This window comes from Rhea pennata, chromosome 33 (genome assembly GCF_028389875.1).
Source record: "Rhea pennata isolate bPtePen1 chromosome 33, bPtePen1.pri, whole genome shotgun sequence".
In the NCBI taxonomy this organism is placed as follows: Eukaryota; Metazoa; Chordata; class Aves; order Rheiformes; family Rheidae; genus Rhea; species Rhea pennata.
This window is the reverse complement of record NC_084695.1, coordinates 309,193-329,388: the sequence shown is the minus strand read 5'-3', so window position 1 is coordinate 329,388 and position 20,196 is coordinate 309,193. Positions and strand designations below refer to the sequence as shown.

At 62.6% G+C, this 20,196-nt stretch overlaps 1 protein-coding gene across 2 annotated transcripts; it reads left to right on the top strand.

The window, feature by feature from the left end:
• The first annotated feature begins 232 nt into the window (after positions 1 to 232).
• DNMT1 (DNA methyltransferase 1) lies at positions 233 to 20,123 on the top strand. Of its 2 annotated transcripts, none has more exons than XM_062598365.1 (34): positions 233 to 302; positions 3,837 to 3,879; positions 4,660 to 4,767; positions 4,868 to 5,138; positions 5,917 to 5,989; positions 6,281 to 6,365; positions 6,510 to 6,550; positions 7,284 to 7,335; positions 7,698 to 7,781; positions 7,875 to 7,984; positions 8,096 to 8,214; positions 8,570 to 8,662; positions 9,813 to 9,964; positions 10,399 to 10,586; positions 11,217 to 11,406; positions 11,641 to 11,738; positions 11,902 to 12,049; positions 12,254 to 12,369; positions 12,610 to 12,811; positions 12,920 to 13,053; positions 13,475 to 13,648; positions 14,301 to 14,522; positions 15,186 to 15,378; positions 15,877 to 15,967; positions 16,613 to 16,747; positions 16,961 to 17,243; positions 17,353 to 17,494; positions 17,748 to 17,914; positions 18,017 to 18,194; positions 18,593 to 18,788; positions 18,859 to 19,022; positions 19,110 to 19,226; positions 19,336 to 19,426; positions 19,821 to 20,123. In XM_062598365.1, the coding sequence occupies exons 1-34, from the start codon at positions 244 to 246 to the stop codon at positions 19,856 to 19,858; spliced, it is 4,557 nt and encodes a 1,518-aa protein (XP_062454349.1). In that variant the 5' UTR covers positions 233 to 243; the 3' UTR covers positions 19,859 to 20,123. The 2 variants fall into 2 exon arrangements, with proteins under 2 accessions (XP_062454349.1, XP_062454348.1); XM_062598364.1 differs by having other exon boundaries at positions 12,917 to 13,053.
• Positions 20,124 to 20,196: the final 73 nt, after the last annotated feature.

The window sequence follows — 20,196 nt, the reverse complement described above, 5'->3', positions numbered from 1 at the left end:
ATGGTCTCGCCCGCCGCCGTTGTTCCCCCCCCGAATGGTCTCGCCTGCACCAGTGGCACCCCCGCTCATTCCCCCAAATGGTCTCGCCCGACCCCCGCTCCCGCCGTGAATGGTCCCGCCCGGGCCGGTGCCCCCCCACCGCACCCCCCGCCCGCGATGGTCTCGCCCGCCGCCGCCCCGCCCCCGGCGCTGGTTTCCGCGCGAAATCGCCTCCCGGCGCCGCCGCTCCCGCCGCCGTCCCCGATGCCGGCCCGGGCCGCCCCGCTGCCGCCCGCCCCGCTGCCCGCCGAGCTGCGCCGTCGGTGAGTGCCCGCCGCGGCCCGGCCCGGCCCGGCGCGCCGCGCCGCGGGCCCCGGCTGCGCCGCGCGGCCCCCCGCGCCCGGCTCCGAGCCCGGCGCCGCGCTGACAACCCCCGCGCAGCGCCCTGCTGCGCTGACACCCCCGCGCCGTGCACCGCGCCCGGGCGCCGCGCTGACACCCCGTGCAGTGCACTGCACCCCTGTGCACCGCGCTGACACCCCCGCGCCGTGCACCGCGCCCGGGCGCCGCGCTGACACCCCGTGCAGTGCACTGCACCCCTGTGCACCGCGCTGACACCCCCGCGCCGTGCACCGCGCCCGGGCGCCGCGCTGACACCCCGTGCAGTGCACTGCACCCCTGTGCACCGCGCTGACACCCCCGCGCCGTGCACCGCGCCCGGGCGCCGCGCTGACACCCCGTGCAGTGCACTGCACCCCTGTGCACCGCGCTGACACCCCCCCGCCGTGCACCGCGCCCGGGCGCCGCGCTGACACTCCGTGCAGTGCACTGCAGCCCTGTGCACCACACTGACACTCCGTGCAGTGCATCGAGCCCGGGTGCTGCGCTGACACCCCGTGCAGTGCACTGCACCCCTGTGCACCGCGCTGACACTCCGTGCAGTGCATCGAGCCCGGGTGCTGCGCTGACACCCCGTGCAGTGCACTGCACCCCTGTGCACCGCGCTGACACTCCGTGCAGTGCACCGAGCCCGGGCGCTGCGCTGACACCCCATGCAAGACACTGCAGCCCTGTGCACCACACTGACACCCCACGCAGTGCACCGAGCCTGGGCGCTGCGCTGACACCCCATGCAAGACACTGCAGCCCTGTGCACCACACTGACACCCCACGCAGTGCACTGAGCCCTGACACTGGGCTGACACCCCATGCAAGACACTGCAGCCCTGTGCACCACACTGACACCCCGCACAGTGTACTGAGCCCTGACACTGCACTGATGCCCCATGCAGTGCACTGCACCCCTGTGCACTGCGCTGACACCCTATTTAGTGCACAGAGCCCTGACACCGCACTGACGCCCCCATGCAGTGCACCAGCCCCCTGCATTGCACTGACACCCCTGTGCAGTGCACTGTACTCTTCCACACCACGCTGATGCCCCTTGCAGTGCACTGAGCCTTGGCGCTGCACTGACATCCTGTGCAGTGCACGGCACCCCTGTGCACTGAGCCCCTAGGGCTGCACTGACACCTCCATGGAGTGTCAGTCCCTAGTGCTGCACTGACAGCCCCATGCAGTGCACTGACCCCTGTGCAGCACACTGACACCCCATGCCATATATGACCTCTGACACTGTAGTGCTGCCCCACGTGCAGCATACTGCACTGACCCCCATAAACTGTATCACACTGCTGTACACTGCAATGGTGCTCAGCAGTGCACAGCGCTGCACTAACACCCCCATGTAGTACACTACACCCCAGCACTGCACTGACGTCCCTCATGCATTGCACTGCCCCCCAGCACTGCACTGAGACCCGCTGTACATTGCACTGCCACCCCCCATGCATTGCGCTGCCCCCCGCACTGCCCTGCACCCCCAGGGTACGGAGCCCCGCCAGCACGCTGCCCCGCGGGGTCCCGTCCTGTCCCCGCACGATGGCAGGCGGCTCGGTCCCCGTCCCCGTCGTGGCAGGGCCTGGCGGGGCCGGGCGCCCGGGCCGCACGTGGCCCTGGGGACGCCCCGGCTCGCCCCGGCGGCTTTGTCTCGGCGCCGCGGTTCGGGGCAGGAAGCGAAGGTGCGCCCGGCCGGGGGCACCCGGTCCCTTTCCGGCCGGGAGAACCCCGGGCTGCCCTGGCCCTCGCCTTTGTCTGGGCAGCAGAGACGGGCACGGAAATTCCTGTCGTTACTTCTCCCAGGGGGTTGGGAGAGCAGAGGGGCTGGAGGCGGAAACGGGGCGCTCCGGGAAACTTTCCTTCCCCCAGGACAGGGCCAGGGGAACGTGCCCCCCGGCGGGATTTTGTGCGGGAAAACCGCGCCTGCGCGCCCCGTTACGCTCCGGAAAGAGCCGGCACGAGCAGAGCGCCGGTGCCGGCGTGCCGGGGGCCTGGCCTGGGGCCCCCGGGCGCCGCGGGGAGCGTTGGCGGGCGCATGGAGGGGCTGGCGCTTCCTGCACGGCTGCGGCCGCGCTCCCCGGCGGCTATTGTCCCTTCCGCTCGGCTCCCGGCGTCCCCGGGCCGGCGGGAAGGGGGGGGCCGCGCTCGCCGTCTCCCCCCGCTCCCGCTCGGCCACCTCCGCGGGGACGCGCCGAGCGGCCCAGGTGCGGCCGGCCGGCCTCCGGCGACGGCTCGCGGCTCTTCCGGTTGGGCGCCCGCCGCCGCCGCGCGGCACAGCCTTGGCGCGCTCCGACCTTATCTGTCCGCTGCCCTGCCGGGAGCGGGGCCGGCGCCAGGCCCCCCGCGACGCGTCCCCGGCCGCCGAGCCGCCGTGCCCCGCTCCGCCGGAGCAGCTCCGGATGGACGCCGCCTCCCCGGCGGTTCCCCGGCGGTTCCCCGGCGGCATGGCCTCCCTCGACCCCAGGTGCTGCTGCTCCGGGAAGAGATTAACCGGCATCCCGCGCCGGGGGCGGCCGGGCGGATGGCGGCGGCGGCGGCGGTGGCCACCCGGGCTGGGCTCGGGCCCCCCCCCGCCCCGCGTGCCGTGGGGCCCCCGGAGCCGCCGGCTTTGCACCGCTCCCCGCGGCAAGAGGGGAAAACGGCGGCGGGCCGCGCCGGCGGGCAGCTGAAAGCGCGTCCGCGGGGCGTTGGATCACACGCGGGCGGCGGGAGCAGAGGGAAACGCTGCCGCTGGGGGCGGGAGGCCGGAGGAGGCGAGTCGCGCGCGCGGGGCGCCCGGCTCGGCCGCCGCGCGGGAGGCGCTCCCGGGGGGCCCCGACCCGTCCCCCGGGCGGGCAGCGGGCTCCGCTTTTGCTCGGGCTCCTTGCAGCGCGCCTCTCCCGCGGCGCCCGGCCGCGGCGGCTCGGGGGGAGCGGCGGCGGGGACGGGTTTCCTGCTGGAGCCCCCGGCTCGGGGCGGTGCCGTGCCCGGAGGGCGCCGGGGAAGCGCCTTCCGCCCTCTCCCACCTCCGCGTCGCTGCAGCGCCTTTGTGCCGCCGGGAGCCCGGCCGGAGCGGCGCGGCGGCCGAGCTGGGGCGACGACACGTGGCCGCTCGCACCGGGGCTTTTCTGTTGTCTCCCCGGCCCCGTCCTTCCGCGGAGCCCCGCGTCCCGGCAGCGGCGTCCCCGGCGCGGCGGCGGCGGCTCGGCTGGGCGCTCGGGTCCCTTTCGGGCCGGGGGAGTTGGGCAGCGCTTTGCGTTCGCAGCCGGTGGGGCTCGCGGCAGGGCGGCGCTCGGGGAGCCGTCGAGGCGGCCCGGCGGCCGGCGCCCTGCCTCGCCCCGAGCAGGCCGCCCGGGCGTGCTCCGGATGCCCCGGCCCGCCGTTCTTCCCGGGGCTCCCTCCCCGCGGAGCCGAGGTCCGTTGCCTTGTTGCCTGGCGGCAGACAGGGTGGTTTGACCTCCAAAACTCTTCTCTTGCAGCCTGCAAGATCTGGAGCGGGATGAAGACAGCCTGAGCGAGAAGGTAGGTGCCTTTGGCACAGCCCGTCCGTCCATCCGTCCGCCCCCTGCTCGTGTCCGTTCTTGGGGACGTCTGGAGCTGGAGCCGTATTTCCCGGGCTTTCGGTGCGGCGCCCGCTCGGCTCGTACCGCTGCCCGGCGGCAGCCCCGCGGCGGGGCGCTCCCGCCGGCCCTGGCCCGCCCGGGCTGGCGGAGGGAGCAGCTCGCGGCCGCCGAAGCGGCGTTGCTGGAGTTCGGCGGGGTTTCCGAGCCGCCTGCCCGGCGCTCGGCGCGCTCGTGGCTCTCGTGCTGAGCGTTGGCCTCGGGACTGTGGTTCATCGGCGCGGCGTGGAAGGGCGAGCTCGGGAGGCTGTCGCTGGGGCGGCGCGCTCGGCCCGGCGGCCGCTCTCGGGGGCGAGAGCGCCGTCGCGCTGGGGGCCGAGGGGAAGGGACGGCCGCCGCCACCCCCGGGCCGGGCAGCACGGGGCCGCGGGCGCCCCGAGCGAGCGCCCCGAGCGAGCGCCCCTCTCCCTCGCTGGCCCTCCTCCCCAGCCGCCCGGACCCATGCCCTGCCGTGAGGTCGTAGTCCCATGTCGGTGCTGTCAGTTGTCATGGAAACCGCCGTCGTGTCATGTCGCACGCGGGCTCAGGAGTTCCCGGTGAGCGGCGCCGGGGGTTTAGGAGCGGCGGGCGGCTCGGCCCGGCAGCCCGCGGAGACGCCGCCGCCGCCGCACGAGCCCCGCGGGGAGGACCCGGCCGCCGGCGCCTCCTCGCCCGCCTGACGCCCTCCCCTCCGTCCCCGCAGGAGTGTGTCAGGGAGAAGCTGAGCCTCATCCATGGCTTCTTGCAAGCAGACGTGCAGAACCAGCTGATCGAGCTCGAGACCAAGCTGCGGCACGAGGAGCTGTCGGAGGTGAGGCCCCGCGCGCGCGGAGTGGCCACGCGGCCGGCCTCGGCTGCTGCCGCGCCGCGGGCGGGCGTTAACCGCTGCCCTTCTCTCCCCGCCGGCCCAGGAGAGGTACTTGGCCAAGGTGAAAGCCCTGCTCCACAGGGAGCTCTCGGCGGAGAACGGAGACGCCTCGCCGCTGCTCCAGGCGTCCAACGGCTGCTCCAAGAACGGCGCCTATGGGAGCGATGAGGACTCAGAGCGGGCAGGCCCGGATGGGGAGGAGGACAGCGCGATGGAGATGGAGGAAGCGGCGGCCTCGTCCTCCTCCTCTTCGTCAGCTCCCACGCCGCGGGCGCGCAAGGCCAGGAGGAGCAGATCCAACGGGGAGAGCAAAAGTAACGGAGGCAGCGTGCGGCCGGGAACGCCCCGCTGCACTGGGAGGCTCCTCTCCCTGCAGATCGGGGGCCACGGGGCTGGGAGGGACCCTGGGAGCCCGTGCAGCCCAAACCCCCCATCCCAGCTGCCGTCCCTCGCCTCCGCGGCGAGACCTTGGCTGCCGCTGCGCCGGATTCCCGGGCAGCCTGGCGGAGGGCTGCCCCGAGGGCCGGCCAGCGCAGCTCTCCCGGGCCGGGAGCTCCGGGGCCGGGGCTGTTCGGGGCGCCCCGGCTCCAAGGCGGCCGGCTGCCCTGCGCTCCCCCAGCTGCACGCCAGGCTGGCGTCAGTACGCGCTTGCTTTTAAGGACCATCGGGTCCAGAGGCGTTGGGAGGCCGAGGAGAAATTCCCCGAGCGGCTGTGGGCCGCAACAGAGCAGCCGTGCAGCTCCCTCGCACGAGGGGCTCTGCACACGTGTAACCTTCGCTTAGAAAGCAGCAGCTTGGCCTGCAGAAACAGCCCGCTGCGGTCCAATACGAAGCGGGAGCGCGGGGGCTCCTGGGCACGCGGAGGGGCCGCTGGCGCGGAAAGCGGAGCCTCCCGGGAGGGTTTCGGGGCCTCTGCGACTTGCCCCGGGAGGGGGGAGCGTGAGGGAGGATGTTGCTCATCTGCTGCCATCCCGGCCCCGTGGCTCGTGTCAGTGAAAGCCAGGCCGTGGGGCGTTGCTGGAGGGGATTTCCTAGAGGTGGAGGGCAGCGAGTCTCTGCCCCTAATGCAGTTCCTTGCTGTTTTTCCGACAGAGTCTCCTGCCAGTTCCCGAGTCACTCGGAGCTCCGGCCGGCAGCCGTCCATCCTGGCCATGTTTTCCAAAGGGTCAGTACGTTCACAGAGCGGGGACCTCCTGGGGCTTTGGCCCTCTTCTCCTTCCGTGTGCTGTGCTGAGCCTTTGGGGTCGATAGGTTTGTTCCCAAAACTGGCGGGTCTGTGGTTACCCAGGAGGGCCGGCCCCGAGGGCCAGCCGGGCAGCGTCCAGCAGAGCCTGGCTTCAGGCTGCAGACTGGCATTGGGGAGCCTGCCTGGACGTCCAGCCTCTTGCCCCACTGGAAAGCTCTTTGCTTCTGGTGTTGAACCCAAGAGTTGAGTCTTTGTGTTTAAAACTGGCAGAGCCAACAAACGGAAGTCAGATGAGGTGAATGGGGAAGTGAAGCAAGAGAAGAGCGTGGAGAAGGAGGAAGAGGAGCTGGAAGAGGTGTGTACCGGAGCTGTTTGCGGACGAGGTCTTGGCTGGGCCACCACCAACCTGTGGTCGTGCACGTTGTTCTGGAGGGCGTCGTGCGCTCCAGCCACAGGCACTATCCTCCTCTTAGGCCTTTTCTTTCTTTCCTCCCTGAAGGAACAAGATGAGAAAAGGATTAAAATTGAAACCAAAGAAGGGTAAGAAGGAGAGTTGTACATACACGTATTTTCTGAGGGGGTGTTTGGGCCAGTGCATGTTGGTGCCTGTGTTTGCCCACAGCAGAAGACAGCCGTGAAGGACTCAATGGCAATGAACGTTTCTGTCTGCATTGGCACTGTTAGTGCGGGAGGGAGGCAGCACTGTGTAAATCGGGGCAGTTTATTTCCCAAGAGGAAGATGTTTCAGTGATGAAGCACCTGGAACGATGGACTGGTTCAGAGATCCTTCTGCTTTGCGCGTGCAGTTAGTTGTTCTGTTGCTGAAGGTAAACAATGCCCCTGAGCTCCACGGCCCAGGTCCACCGATGCCTGGCTCCCGTTCGAACTGAACTTTGCGTTGTCAGGTTTCTCTGTTGCGTTTTGGCTCTGGCCCAAGCGACGGAAGCGTTCGAGTGCCGTTAAAAGCTGGCTTGTCCAGATGTGCCACTGGACTGAACAAGCGCCTGCTCCCACCCTCCTGCGAGGCTGTAGCGTAGATCGAACCGCCCCAGCGTCGCTGCTCTAGCCTCTTGCAGGAGATCAGTCGCCCACGGGGCAGTGGGCAGAGCGCAGAGACCTCCGTGCCGGGCGAGGAGGGACTCCCGGGCCCTCCGCACTGCTGCGAGACTCGCAGCCCGCTCTACCCTCCTGGCCACGTCAGCTGTAGGGGGCTCTTGGGAGGTTTTGCTGCTCTGTATCTTTATTCCTTCTCTTTATATGTTCTTACACCCAGGTCTGAGATAAAAGATGAAATTACTCAGGTTAAAATTACAACACCTGCTAAAGTAAGTTACTTTTTCTGTTCACATCTCAGCATTTCTGGTGCTTATTTATTTTTTCAGCTGTTTCAAGCAGTTAGTTTCGTTAAGGGAAAGATAATACCCTTAGTGGCACATGCAGCTTCCAAAAAATAGCGGCTGAGGCGTGCTAGAGAGCAGCACAGCCTGCACGAGCGGGGCCAGGGCGAGAGCTGACCTCCCTTAGCGGTGGAGCAGAAGATGCCACCTGGAACTGAGGGCGTCTGTTTGGCTACTTGGACGCTTGGGAAGGGAGGGCTGGACTAGGGCTGCTTGGTGGGGAAGGAGCTTTGCGCCGTGGGTTGAAGCGTGGCGAGAGAGAAGCTCATGCCATCCTCTGCATCTCGCAGACCACCCCTCCCAAGTGCGTCGACTGCAGGCAGTACCTCGATGACCCTGACCTCAAATTCTTCCAGGGGGATCCTGATGATGCTGTAAGTGACTTGCTGCTCCCTCGTTTGGGTCTGGGGAACGCTGTCACGCTAACAGAAACGCTCTTTCAATGCGCTCGTTTCTCTCTCACTTAGCTGGAGGAGCCAGAAATGCTGACAGATGAGCGCTTATCTCTTTTTGACGCTAACGAAGATGGGTTTGAAAGCTATGAGGACTTGCCGCAGCATAAAGTTACCTCTTTTAGGTGAGATTTCCTGCATCCAGGGAAACTGGCTAGGAAAATCAGCTTTATTTTTAAATCTCATGGTGCAGTGCACAAACCAGAAACTTTCCTCCTCATTTTTCTTCCCAACAGTGTCTACGACAAACGAGGTCACTTGTGCCCATTTGACACTGGCCTGATAGAGAGGAATATAGAGCTGTATTTTAGCGGTGCGGTGAAACCGATATACGATGACAACCCATGTCTGGACGGTGAGTCTGGCTCAGAGGAACCTCGAAGGCTGCGGGTGGGATGTCCTGCCCTGCTCTCGTCAGCCTGTGCTCTAAGGATGGATTCGGCAGCAAGGAGCGGGTAGCAAGCGCTGCTCTGCTTATGCCTGCAAGGCATGTGGGGACACTGGTTCTGAGCCGAAATGTAGCAGCCTCAGGCTACTGGGCTGCTGCATTTTCCCCTGAACTCTCAGCTCGATGCTGTGGGCAAAACAGAGTTAATTCTGATTGAGCAATGTTTTGTGTTGCTGTTTCTCATCCATAGCCGCTTGCGCCTGGGTGTGGGGCGGCAAGACCTGTGGGCCAGCGACTGAAATCTGTGTCTTCTCCCCTTCAGGTGGTGTGAGAGCCAAGAAGCTAGGACCCATAAATGCCTGGTGGATCACCGGTTTTGATGGAGGGGAGAAGGCCTTGATCGGCTTCACCACAGGTGGGTGCGCAAGGGGCGGGAGGCTTGGCTCCGAGAGCACCGTGCGTTGGGTTAGGTGTCCGTGCTGCACATTTGACTGTTGGAGAAGCTTCGTGTGGGTTTGTGGATGTTGCTGCTATGGTGAACTTGCACCTTCAAGCACGTGACGTGAAATGGAGGTGGAAGACTATGCTGATGCTCTGGTTTGGGCTTATTTAGCTCAGTCAGCAGCAATTTGGTTTATGCTAAACTTGCATAAAGCCTCCTGCCAAGTTCAGTCCATTCACAGCTGTGAACCGTCCCCGGCACAAGACCTGAGGCTTGCGGTGCGTGCCCCTGCTGCGGGGAGGGACGATCGGGCTGTGGGAACCGCGGCGAGCCAGGTGGCTTGACGTGTTGCCTCCCGGCGGCACGTGTGCAGCCTCCCTTCCCAGGCAGGACCTGTCCTCCAGGTCCTGCTCCGCAGGAGCCTGTCGGTGCAACGTGCAGGCTGGTCGGGGTCGTTCTCAGAAAGAACTTTCTATTTGCTCTTGACCTTTGTTGCTTTCTTGCTCCATTCCTTGGGCTTTCCAGAAGTGTTTGTGTTGAGAAAAGTCTTGGAGAAGTGCCCAGCTCCAGTGTGTTCATGACTTTAAATGTCCCTGCGGGCTTTTTTTCGGCATCCTGCTCTGCAGTTGAATTGGGGGAAGAAGCAAAGGTCTGGAGGATTTAAAAGCTTTTTGCTTCGCTATTTCTGCAAGGAACATAACCCTTCCAATAACCTGTTCTGTTCAAAGCAAAGGTGATATCAGAGGACTTCATTTGCTGATGCACAGGAGAGTTGTTTGTAGTGACAGAAAAACCCTGGATTGTCTTTGGTTTCTAATTAGGTAACAGCACACCAAGAATAAAAGACTAGTCCATGGGTAGTATGAATGCTAGTCTGTGCCCCACCTCAATTTGCTGCCCCTCCTGCTTTGGTGTTGATAGGTGGGTGAGTGTTGGCCCTGGCTAGTGGTAGAGCTGCTTCTGGGCTTCTCTGTGCACTTAGGTCGTATCCTGGTGCCATCCCTTGTAACAGTGCAGACAGGCTGGCCTCCCCCGAGAACCCCTACCACTGCAGCCCTAGCTCAGCCTTTACTGCCAACTTCCCCCAGTATTTACCATCTGCTGCACTCTCCCTTTGCCACAGCCTTTGCGGATTACATCCTGATGGAGCCCAGCGAGGAGTATGCACCCATCTTTGCACTTATGCAAGAGAAGATCTACATGAGCAAAATTGTCGTTGAGTTCCTGCAGAATAACCGTGATGTCAGCTACGAGGATCTGCTGAACAAGATCGAGGTGAGCGGCTGGCAGCAGCGCGTGCCTTTGCTCGACAGCCACGAGGCTGGTCCTCTCCAGAGTAGCCCCTGTCATTTGATGACGTGCAGTGAGTTAGCGTGGCCTTGTGACAGGTGGTCAGGAACATGCTATGTGCCATGTCCAGCTGGTGTCAGGGACAGCTGGCTGCACCAGGTGTGCAAAGGGAATCACTTGTTCCAGTGTTGCTTGGTGGCTGCTCTTTGTGTGGGAGACAAAGCTGGTGCAAGAAAAAGCCTGAGGAACCGTTTCTGTTCCTCTCACACAGAGATGGGTTCCGACCTCGGAGGAGACGCTGTCTGTCCTCCCAGAAGCTGACCTTCGCAGCTCTTCCTCACCTGCAGCGCCTGGGGGGACGCTGTGCACCGTAGGGGTGTTGCACCGCAGCCCTTTCCCTAACCTACCTGTCCTTGCAGACCACAGTGCCTCCCGCAGGGCTGAACTTCAACCGCTTCACGGAGGACTCGCTCCTGCGGCATGCCCAGTTCGTGGTGGAGCAGGTAGAAAGCTACGATGAAGCTGGGGACAGCGACGAGCCACCTGTCCTCATCACACCCTGCATGAGAGACTTGATCAAGTTAGCTGGAGTCACCCTGGGGAAGAGGTAAGCACTGTGTCCCCTGGCTTTGTGGGTGCAGCCTCTGTATCTTGGCCTTTCTGCTCTCTTTGGCCTTGCAGCTTGCCAGGAGATGCTCAGCAGGTTAGTTTCCATCCGCCCAGCTGCTTTGCACATAGGAGCATTCCAGGATAACCGTTTTGCATGTTACTTGCTGAGATGACTTGAGGATTTGGACTAGATGCTTTCATAGCATGGAGAACACTGAGAAATTTGGGCATAAACTCTCCTGAAACTGGCACTGTGGAAAACCCTTTGCCCACTGCTGCCCAAGGGAAGGAAAGTCATCTGGTAGCTGGAGGCAGGGTTGGGGCCCTGGCGACTGGCCTTGCTCTTTGTGCTGCTGCTGCAGTGTCTCTTGGGGAGCCTGTGCGAGTTGCAGCTTGTGCTCGGGTTCTGCTCCCTGGAGCGGAACTGGTTTCCACCAGCGTGGAGAGCCCGTTGCATGATCCTGTCATAGTCCTTTACTGTCAGGCGCCCCATGGCGAGCTCTGTTCCCTGGGGACCTTTTCCCCTGGTCACGGGCTGTTCAGAAGTCGGGGATTGCGTGGTGGGGCTGTGAGCTATTGGCAGCGTGAGGCGCAGGCTCCCCTCTCACCGTCCCGTCCTTGGTTACAGGCGAGCTGCGAGGCGGCAGGCCATCCGGCATCCCACCAAAATAGACAAGGACAAAGGCCCTACCAAGGCCACTACCACCAAGCTGGTGTACCTCATCTTCGACACCTTCTTCTCTGAGCAGATCGAGAAGGATGAGAAGGAGGAGGATAAGGAGAATGCTACGAAGCGCCGGCGCTGTGGCGTCTGCGAGGTAACTGCAGGCTTGCAGGAAGCCAGCTGCATCCTGCATCTCCTGCCCTCATTCCACCTCAGAGATCTCAGCCCCTATTGGGTCGTCCCACAGTGGTTTGACCCCAATGCTGTGTCTCTGAGGGTAGAGAAGCAATTCCTGAGGGCACCAAGCTTCCTGGGTCCCTGTCACTCCTGCCTGGGGCATCTCTGCTGCATCTGCCCGTGCTCACTCTACCCTCTCTCCCTGCTGCAGGTCTGTCAGCAGCCTGAGTGTGGCAAGTGCAAGGCTTGCCAGAACATGGTGAAGTTTGGGGGAAGCGGACGAAGTAAGCAGGCCTGTTTGCAGAGGAGGTACGGACTAGGGCGGGCAGTGGGGTCTCAGCTGGTCCAGGCCTCTCTGGAAGTTCTTGCTCAGGAGAGGGGGATTGCGGGGCTCAGCTTGGCCTTGCTGATGTCCCATCTGGGCTGGTCCCTGCACAAAGCCCTGCTGCAATGACGGTCACTGTGTCCCCAGATGCCCCAACCTGGCTGTTCGAGAGGCTGATGAAGATGAAGAAGTGGATGACAACATCCCCGAGATGCCGTCGCCCAAGAAGATGCTGCAGGGCAGGAAGAAGAAGCAGAACAAGAGCCGCATTTCCTGGGTGGGGGAGCCCATCAAGGTGAGGCTGGGCGGGCATGTGTGCCGCTAATCCAGCAGGAAGGGGGGAGCCCTGCTTCCCTCCCGCTGCAGCTGACGGAGCCAGGGCGCGCGATCAGGCTGCGGAGGGGACTGCGTTGGCCACTTGCAGGCAGAGGCACGTGGCTGTATTGCTCGCTGTCACAGGGCTTTAACAGGACTCTCCGACTGTCCCTTGTCTCTGCAGAGCGATGGGAAGAAGGACTACTACCAGAAGGTGTGCATCGACTCGGAGACTTTGGAGGTGGGGGACTGTGTCTCTGTCAGCCCCGACGATCCCACCAAGCCCCTCTACCTCGCCAGGTTGGTGCTGTGGGGCTGAAAAGCTGGGTCTCTGCTCGTGATGGGGTAGGTTTGCACAGGGACAGCTGACATGACCTGCCAGGGCTGCTCGGTAGAGCAGGAGTGGAGCCTGATTGCTCTCCCCACCAAGCCGTGCTGCTGTCTAAGGTCTCCTTAGCTCTGGCAAGGCTTGGAGCAACATGACTGCTCGTCTGCAGCCCTTTTTTGGCGCCGTGTAATCTGGGCTCCTTTCCCTCCCAGGGTGACTGCCATGTGGGAGGACAGCAGCGGCCAGATGTTCCATGCCCACTGGTTCTGCCCTGGCTCAGACACCGTCCTGGGAGCCACCTCTGACCCCCTGGAGCTCTTCTTGGTGGATGAATGCGAGGACATGCAGCTGTCCTACATCCACGGCAAAGTCACAGTTATCTACAAGGCGCCTTCAGAGAACTGGTCCATGGAGGTGGGTGACAGCCCTGCAAACCCCGGCTGGCTGCAGCCATTAATAGCATGTCAGCTGCCAGGAGAGACCCAGTGGTGCCAGGCCCTGTGAATATATCTCTCCCAGCAGGGCGGGCTGGATATGGAGATCAAGATGGTGGAAGACGACGGGAGAACCTACTTTTACCAGATGTGGTACGACCAGGAGTACGCTCGGTTTGAGTCTCCTCCAAAAGCTCAGCCCACAGAAGACAACAAATATAAGTGAGTGCGTGTGGGAAAGCAGCTTGCAGGGCATTGCAGAGGAGCTTTCCAGCCATGCTCATGGCTAAATTTAGCTGCAACTTGCTGCTCAGTAGTGGCGTGATTGCTCACCTCCTGGCTGACGGGCGACAGACTTTGAAGGAGGAGAACATGCTTGTTGCAATGCTTCCCCAAGCACAGAGCTGAAGGCAGAGCCAGCTAGTATCCTTTCCCTCGACCCAGCCAGCTGAGGGACATGTTTTAACTATCGCTTATTGTGCAAAAGGCAGCCTTGACCGCTCTGGACTCCTGGGGCGAGGGAGAGCTGCCGTCCCGTTGCTGGAGCTGCTCTGCCGCAGCTGGCACCTCTCAGCTATGGGCTGCACCCTGGTCAGCCTCCGCGGGGTTCCCATCACGGCGCTCTGCTGTCCTTCACCTGCAGGTTCTGCATGAGCTGCACACGTCTAGACGAGGTGAGGCAAAAGGAGATACCCAAAGTGGCTGAGCCCCTGGAGGAAGGGGACGGGAAGATGTTCTATGCGATGGCAACCAAGAATGGAGTGCAGTACAGGGTAGGAGACGGCGTCTACCTCCTGCCGGAAGCCTTTTCCTTCAGGTTGGTGCTTGCAGGGGGCTGTAAGCACTTCTAAGGACACTACCCTGTGCAGCATTTAGGTAGGAGAGGAGATAGCAGTCCCTGGGCAGTATGAATCCTGCCTGTGAACAGGACCCATTACACTCACTTACAAAAGCTCAGGTTAGAAATAAAGGTGCCTTTGTCACTGGTTTCACCTGCAGACACTGAATTGTGAGACATTTCTTTGCTAAGGCAATCCTGACTGCTGAACCACTGTATTTTGGCTGATGAACTGAAGTCCTTGTACATTTCTTTTGTTCCAAAGAAAGAGAATGGCTGCGAGTAGATGATTGACTGAGACTCTGCCTGCTGCCTATAATTATGGGAAGAGTTAGGGCAAAGCTCCCTTTGGGAAGAGGGTTGGAGGTAGCAAGCTGCAGGTATCTTGGTTTGTGCCGGGCGTCTTTGCAGTCTGCACGGCTGCACATGCGTGGGGCTGTCGAGCCTGGCTGTAAAACGTTAGCGCGCTGCAGAGTGGGTGGCTTGGCCGTCCTCACCGCCTCTCTGCAACACGGAGAGGAGAGCAGGTTGAAGCAGGCAGGGATGGGGGAGGAGGATGCCCTGTGCTGCTGTGTCCTGGGGGAAAGAGGTATCCCAGCCTCCTTCCCTCACCTGCTCCCATGCTTCCCAGTATGAAGCCTGCCAGCCCAGCCAAGCGCCCCAAGAAGGAGGCAGTGGATGAGGAGCTGCACCCGGAGCACTACCGAAAGTACTCGGAGTACATCAAGGGCAGCAACCTGGATGCCCCTGACCCATACCGTGTGGGCCGCATCAAAGAGATCTTCTGCAACATCCGCAGCAACGGCAAGCCCAACGAGGCCGACATCAAGCTACGCATCTACAAGTTCTACAGGTGAACAGCCTCAGGGCCGCGCTGTCGGGAGCCGGTCTGCGCTGCTTGGGTGCGGAGCGAGGAAGGGGCTCGCCCTGCTTCCCGGCTCCGTGGGGCTGGGAAGAGCTGTGTGCCTCCAACACAGGGACGCTCCTGAGACAGGACCTCGAGCATCTCTGGTTAGTGCGGCTGCTTGAGTGGGATTTCCTTGTCAGTCAGGGAGCAGACTGGTGCTGAGCAGCATCACCAGTGCCATCCTGGGTTGCAGGTGTTTACCCAAACATTTGCAGGCTCTTAGTCATCTCCCACACACCATGGGGAGACAAGTGCAAAGAGCCTTGACAGCAGGACAGGAACTTAGACACTTAGACCGGGTACACTTTGAGCATAACAGCTCTACCTGCTTAAGATCTTTCTGTCTTTAAATTTGTTTACCAGCTTCAGTGCCAAATCCCTCCTTTCCCCCAAGAACACTCAGAAAGCTCCCTTTGGTATGAAGCAACTCCTTCCTTTAGTGCTGTGCCCAAGCGATGGTAGTAAACACGTGCAGGAGGAGAAAATAAACCCGCTTCTCTCTGGGGAGCCAGAGCAGTGCAGTGGACCGAGCACTGGAGCCTGAGCTGGGTCAGGGTGAGGAGCTTCCCTGGAACATTTTCCCTGAGCCAGAGTGTTCTTTCCCTGCAGGCCCGAGAACACGCACAAGTCCATGAAAGCCAGTTACCATGCCGACATCAACCTCCTGTACTGGAGCGATGAGGAGACAACGGTTGACTTTCGGGCTGTGCAGGGCCGCTGCACCGTGGTGTATGGGGAGGACCTAACCGAAAGCATCCAGGACTATTCTGACAGCGGGCTTGACCGCTTCTACTTCTTGGAGGTGAGGGTCCTGCAGGAGCCAGCTGGCCTGGCTGTGTCCCCAGGCATGCCGAGTCTGGGGGACTGTGCCTGAGCAGGGGGATGGAGCTCTGCGCCTGCGCCATGGAGATCCTGCAGCACCACAAGTCCAGGGCTCTCCTCTGCCGCAGTGCTGGCACATGAACAAGTGCCCGTAGCTGCACGCAGAACTTTGCAGCCTTTTGGGGGACTAAGTCTCAGATAGAAAGAATAATTTAAAGCCACCAGGAATCTGTTGTTGACCCCTGGAGCGGTTGCTGTCTGTGGAGGTGAAGGGCTGTGTTCAGACCTCCAGTGGCCTTTCTGGCACCTGAGACAGGCAGACATCCCTGAGGGCCATGCAGGGAGACAGGGTGCATCCTCTGCACACCCCAGCACTGCTCCTGTGTTGTTCCCTCAGTTTTCACAATTCAGATGGGTTAATGGCAATGGCTGTGCCAGTTCTTTGTGGTAAAGTGTCCTGATCTCTTTCTCTTCCCAGGCTTACAACGCAAAAACCAAGAGCTTTGAAGATCCTCCAAACCATGCGCGGAGCTCTGGGAATAAAGGGAAGGGGAAAGGGAAAGGGAAAGGTAATTCTGGCTGGGGAGGTCTCGAGTCAGTGAACCAGCTTGTCTGCCGTTACTTGCGGTGGAGTAGAGATAAGGCCTCCCACTAACCAGATGTTTCTGTGTACTTCTCCTGCTCTGATGTTCTCACAGGATGCAGCTATGTGGTCTGCAGCTTTATTTCTAAGAGAAAGACATGTGTGGCTTAGTCTTTCCAAATTAAACCTTGCAGTGACGGTGCAGGGTCCCTTGTGCTTTGCTCTGTCCCTGTTCTGTGGTGCCCTCAAAGATCTTGAAGCCTTTTACCTACCGGCCACCCTTTGCTGGGTTGGTTGCTCCACAGTGCAGGGCTTCATACCCTGCTGCCAGAGGGGAACATTGCCTGTACGGGGAGCTGCCCTGTGAGTTAAGGCAGCTCCAGCCTTACCACAGAAATGGTCTGTGGCTAAGGGCTGTTGGGTGGAAAGGAATTGCACTGGGGAAAGATGAAGAACTTCCCTTCCAAATGCAAGGGTGTATTCTGACAATGGCAGTGAAACAATTACGGATAGAAAGGTGCTTTAAGCTGGTGTGTTAACTGCTGCGGAGAAAGGGAGAAGAATTTGCCTTGTAAGCACTAAGAGGAGGAAATGACTTTGCCTTTTGATGTGATCTGGGCTCTGTTGGCAGGCAAAGGCAAAGGGAAATCGTCTGTGACCTGCGAGCAGAGCGAGCAGGAGCCAGCTGACCTGAAGCTGCCCAAGCTGCGTACCTTAGACGTGTTCTCTGGCTGTGGAGGGCTGTCTGAGGGCTTCCACCAGGCAGGTGAGCTGCAGAGCCAGGACGGCAGCTGGGACATGACCAGAGCTCGCAAGGAGACGGGAATCGGTGCTGGCCTCTCGCTGGCCAAGCTCCTGCTTGGTGTCTCAGTCCCTTTGCTGGGCGTGGTGTTTGGGATGGAGCGTGAGCTGGATCAGGTGGTGCGAGGAAATCGTGGCTGCACAAGCACGAGACCTTCTGCCTTGTATTCCTCCCCAGGTGTGTCGGAAACGCTCTGGGCCATCGAGATGTGGGAGCCAGCCGCCCAGGCCTTCCGGCTGAACAATCCTGGCACCACCGTGTTCACGGAGGACTGCAACGTCCTGCTGAAGCTGGTCATGTCTGGTGAGAAGACCAACTCACTGGGGCAGAAGCTCCCACAGAAGGGGGATGTGGAGATGCTGTGTGGTGGTCCCCCGTGCCAGGGCTTCAGTGGCATGAACCGCTTCAACTCCCGCACCTACTCCAAGTTCAAGAACTCCCTGGTGGTCTCCTTTCTCAGGTGAGCAGGCCAAGGCAAAGAGCTTGCAGATTGGTGGCTTGTGCCGAAGGACCCAGATGTTGCATGTTGCTCTGTCTCTCTGCTCACGTGTCCCTTTCTCTCTTTGCAGCTACTGTGACTACTACAGGCCACGGTTCTTTTTGCTGGAGAATGTGAGGAACTTCGTGTCCTTCAAGCGCTCCATGGTTTTGAAGCTCACCTTGCGATGCCTTGTCCGCATGGGTTATCAGTGCACCTTTGGGGTCCTGCAGGTAGGGCGGTCGCGGCGTGCACAGGGCACTTCCCTTAACCATGGGTCCTGAGGCAGTTCTCTAGGGCTAAAACCCCTCTCTAGGCTGGCTCTGCAATGAACTATAACCTCTGAAGGAGCTATCTGCTGTGTTACTGCTCAAGCACCCTCCACCGTGGTCTGGTGGAGGGGACACTCCTGGCCCTTTCAGGGCCCTGGCAGATGGGGATGCTCGAGGCCTCGTTGCTGTCTGCTCAGGAGTCTCCTTTTCTCAGGCTGGTCAATACGGCGTGGCCCAGACGCGGCGGAGAGCCATCGTTCTTGCTGCGGCCCCTGGTGAGAAGCTGCCCATGTTCCCCGAACCGCTGCACGTGTTCGCGCCCCGTGCCTGCCAGCTGAGCGTCGTGGTGGATGACAAGAAATTTGTTAGCAATATCACCCGGTGAGCCTCCGAAGCAGTGCGGGACTGGGGCGTTCACAGGGCAGGACAAGTGCTCTGGGTCTCGGGTGGGGGCTGCTCTCATCGCTCGCTCCTGCCTCCCAGGACGTACTCCGGCCCCTTCCGAACCATCACGGTGCGGGACACCATGTCCGACCTGCCGGAGGTCAGGAACGGAGCCTCCGCCCTGGAGATCTCCTACAACGGGGAGCCCCAGTCCTGGTTCCAGAGGCAGATCCGGGGCTCTCAGTATCAGCCCATCCTCAGGGACCATATCTGCAAGGTGCGGGGGCTCCGCGGCGGGCCGGGCGACAGCGCTTCCGTGCTGCGCGAGCATCCCCCAGACGCGGATGGCGAGCGGGGCGGGGGGAGGCCGTGCCTAGATGTGGGTCCGGGGTTAGGTCTGGGGTGTTGCGTGGGCAGCGCTGTGCGAACGGGGAGCGAGAGAGGCAGTGTGTAACCCGGAGTCTCCTTCCCGCTCCGGGTTGGGGCGGGGGGGAAGATGAGGCTTGCAGCGGTGCAGGGACCGGTCCCTTTCCCGCAGCCTTTCCCAGAGGTAGGAACGGGGCTGCAGTCCCGCTCCTGGGTTGAGCTGTGCTGCTCCGCTGCCTTCGCCCCGCGGCGAGGTCCCGGGGCCGGTGGCCGTCGGCGGGCGGTAACGCGGGGGCTTGGCGTCCGCAGGACATGAGCGCCCTGGTCGCAGCGCGGATGAGGCACATCCCCCTGGCCCCCGGCTCCGACTGGCGGGACCTGCCCAACATCGAGGTGCGGCTGTCGGACGGCACGACCACGCGGAAGCTGCGCTACACGCACCACGAGAAGAAGAACGGCCGCAGCAGCTCCGGGGCGCTGCGGGGCGTGTGCTCGTGCGCGGAAGGTAGGCGCCAGCCCCGCGGCGGTCGCGGCGCCCCGCGGCGCCCTCCCCTCACCTTCCCCGTCTCCCCCAGGCAAGCCCTGCGACCCCGCCGACCGGCAGTTCAACACGCTCATCCCCTGGTGCCTGCCCCACACCGGGAACCGGCACAACCACTGGGCCGGGCTCTACGGGCGCCTGGAGTGGGACGGCTTCTTCAGCACCACCGTCACCAACCCCGAGCCCATGGGCAAGCAGGTGGGTGCACGGCCGGGCCCCAGAGCGCGGCCCCGGGGCTCCGCGCCGGCCCCGGCTCAGCCGCCTCCTGTCTCCCTTGCGTCCCAGGGCCGGGTGCTGCACCCGGAGCAGCACCGAGTGGTGAGCGTGAGGGAGTGCGCCAGGTCCCAGGGCTTCCCCGATACCTACCGGCTCTTCGGGAACATCCTCGACAAGCACAGACAGGTGAGCGGAGCCCGCCGGAGCGCGGCCCCCGGCCCCAGCGCGTGGGGCGAGCGGAGCCGGCGCCAGCATGACCCTCCCTCCCTCCCTCCCTCCCTCTGTCCGTCGGCAGGTCGGGAACGCAGTGCCTCCTCCTCTAGCCAAGGCCATCGGGCTGGAGATCAAGTCGTGTGTGTTGGCAAAGCTGAGAGAAGACACCGTGGGTAGGTCCCGGGGGCGAAGCCCCGCGGCCGGGCTCCGGCCAGTGGCCTGCTCCGCGCAGAGGGGCAGCTCGGGGGGCTGCTGGCCCTGCCCTCCCCTGCTTCCCGCAGCAGGAGCAGCCTCTTCCCAGGATCCCCTCTTGCCGGCCGGGATGGGCTTTGCCTGGCCCCGCAGGGATGTCCCGGATCGGGGGGATTCCTGTCGCTCGGAGCGGGAGGCTGAGGATCCCCAGCCCTGTGGTGGGGGTGGAGGCTCCCCAGGCAGCTCCCCCCCACATTCAGGGCGATTCCCCAGCATCCGGGGCAAATTCCCGCCTCCGGGGCAGTTGCCCCACATCCAGGGCGAACCCCCCCGGTCCGCGGTGGCCCCGTCACCCCCTCCCCGCTCTCTCCGCAGAGACCAGCAGCCCGGAGAAGATGGAAACCGCCGACTAGCGCCCGCCGCTCCCGTCTCCGCTCCGGGACTCCCAAACATGCACTGATTTATTTTGCCCCCCGTTTTGTTTTTATTTTGGGTTTTGTTTCGGGGCCCGGCCCGGGCCCGCCGCCCCCACGCCGCTGCCGCGGCCCGGGGATGGGGGGTGGGGGGAAGGGGGGCCGTTTTTATGACGCATTGTATTGAAAATAATCGGCCGCTTTGTACAAGTGGGAATTAATACTTTATGTAGTTTTTATATGTTGTAATATTTCTTCAAATAAATCTCTCCTATAAATTATAACCGCTCTCCCCAGTGGGCCGGGGGGGGGGGGGGGGGGGACCTTGGTTGCCCCGG

Bases quoted from the DNA above. Each gene is read 5' to 3' on its own strand.
- DNMT1 (XM_062598364.1), top strand. From the start codon at position 244: ATGCCGGCCCGGGCCGCCCCGCTGCCGCCCGCCCCGCTGCCCGCCGAG. The intron at 4,768-4,867 runs GTGAGGCCCCGC...CCGCCGGCCCAG, and splicing joins GGCACGAGGAGCTGTCGGAG to GAGAGGTACTTGGCCAAGGT. The intron at 17,915-18,016 runs GTGAGCCTCCGA...CCTGCCTCCCAG, and splicing joins TTTGTTAGCAATATCACCCG to GACGTACTCCGGCCCCTTCC.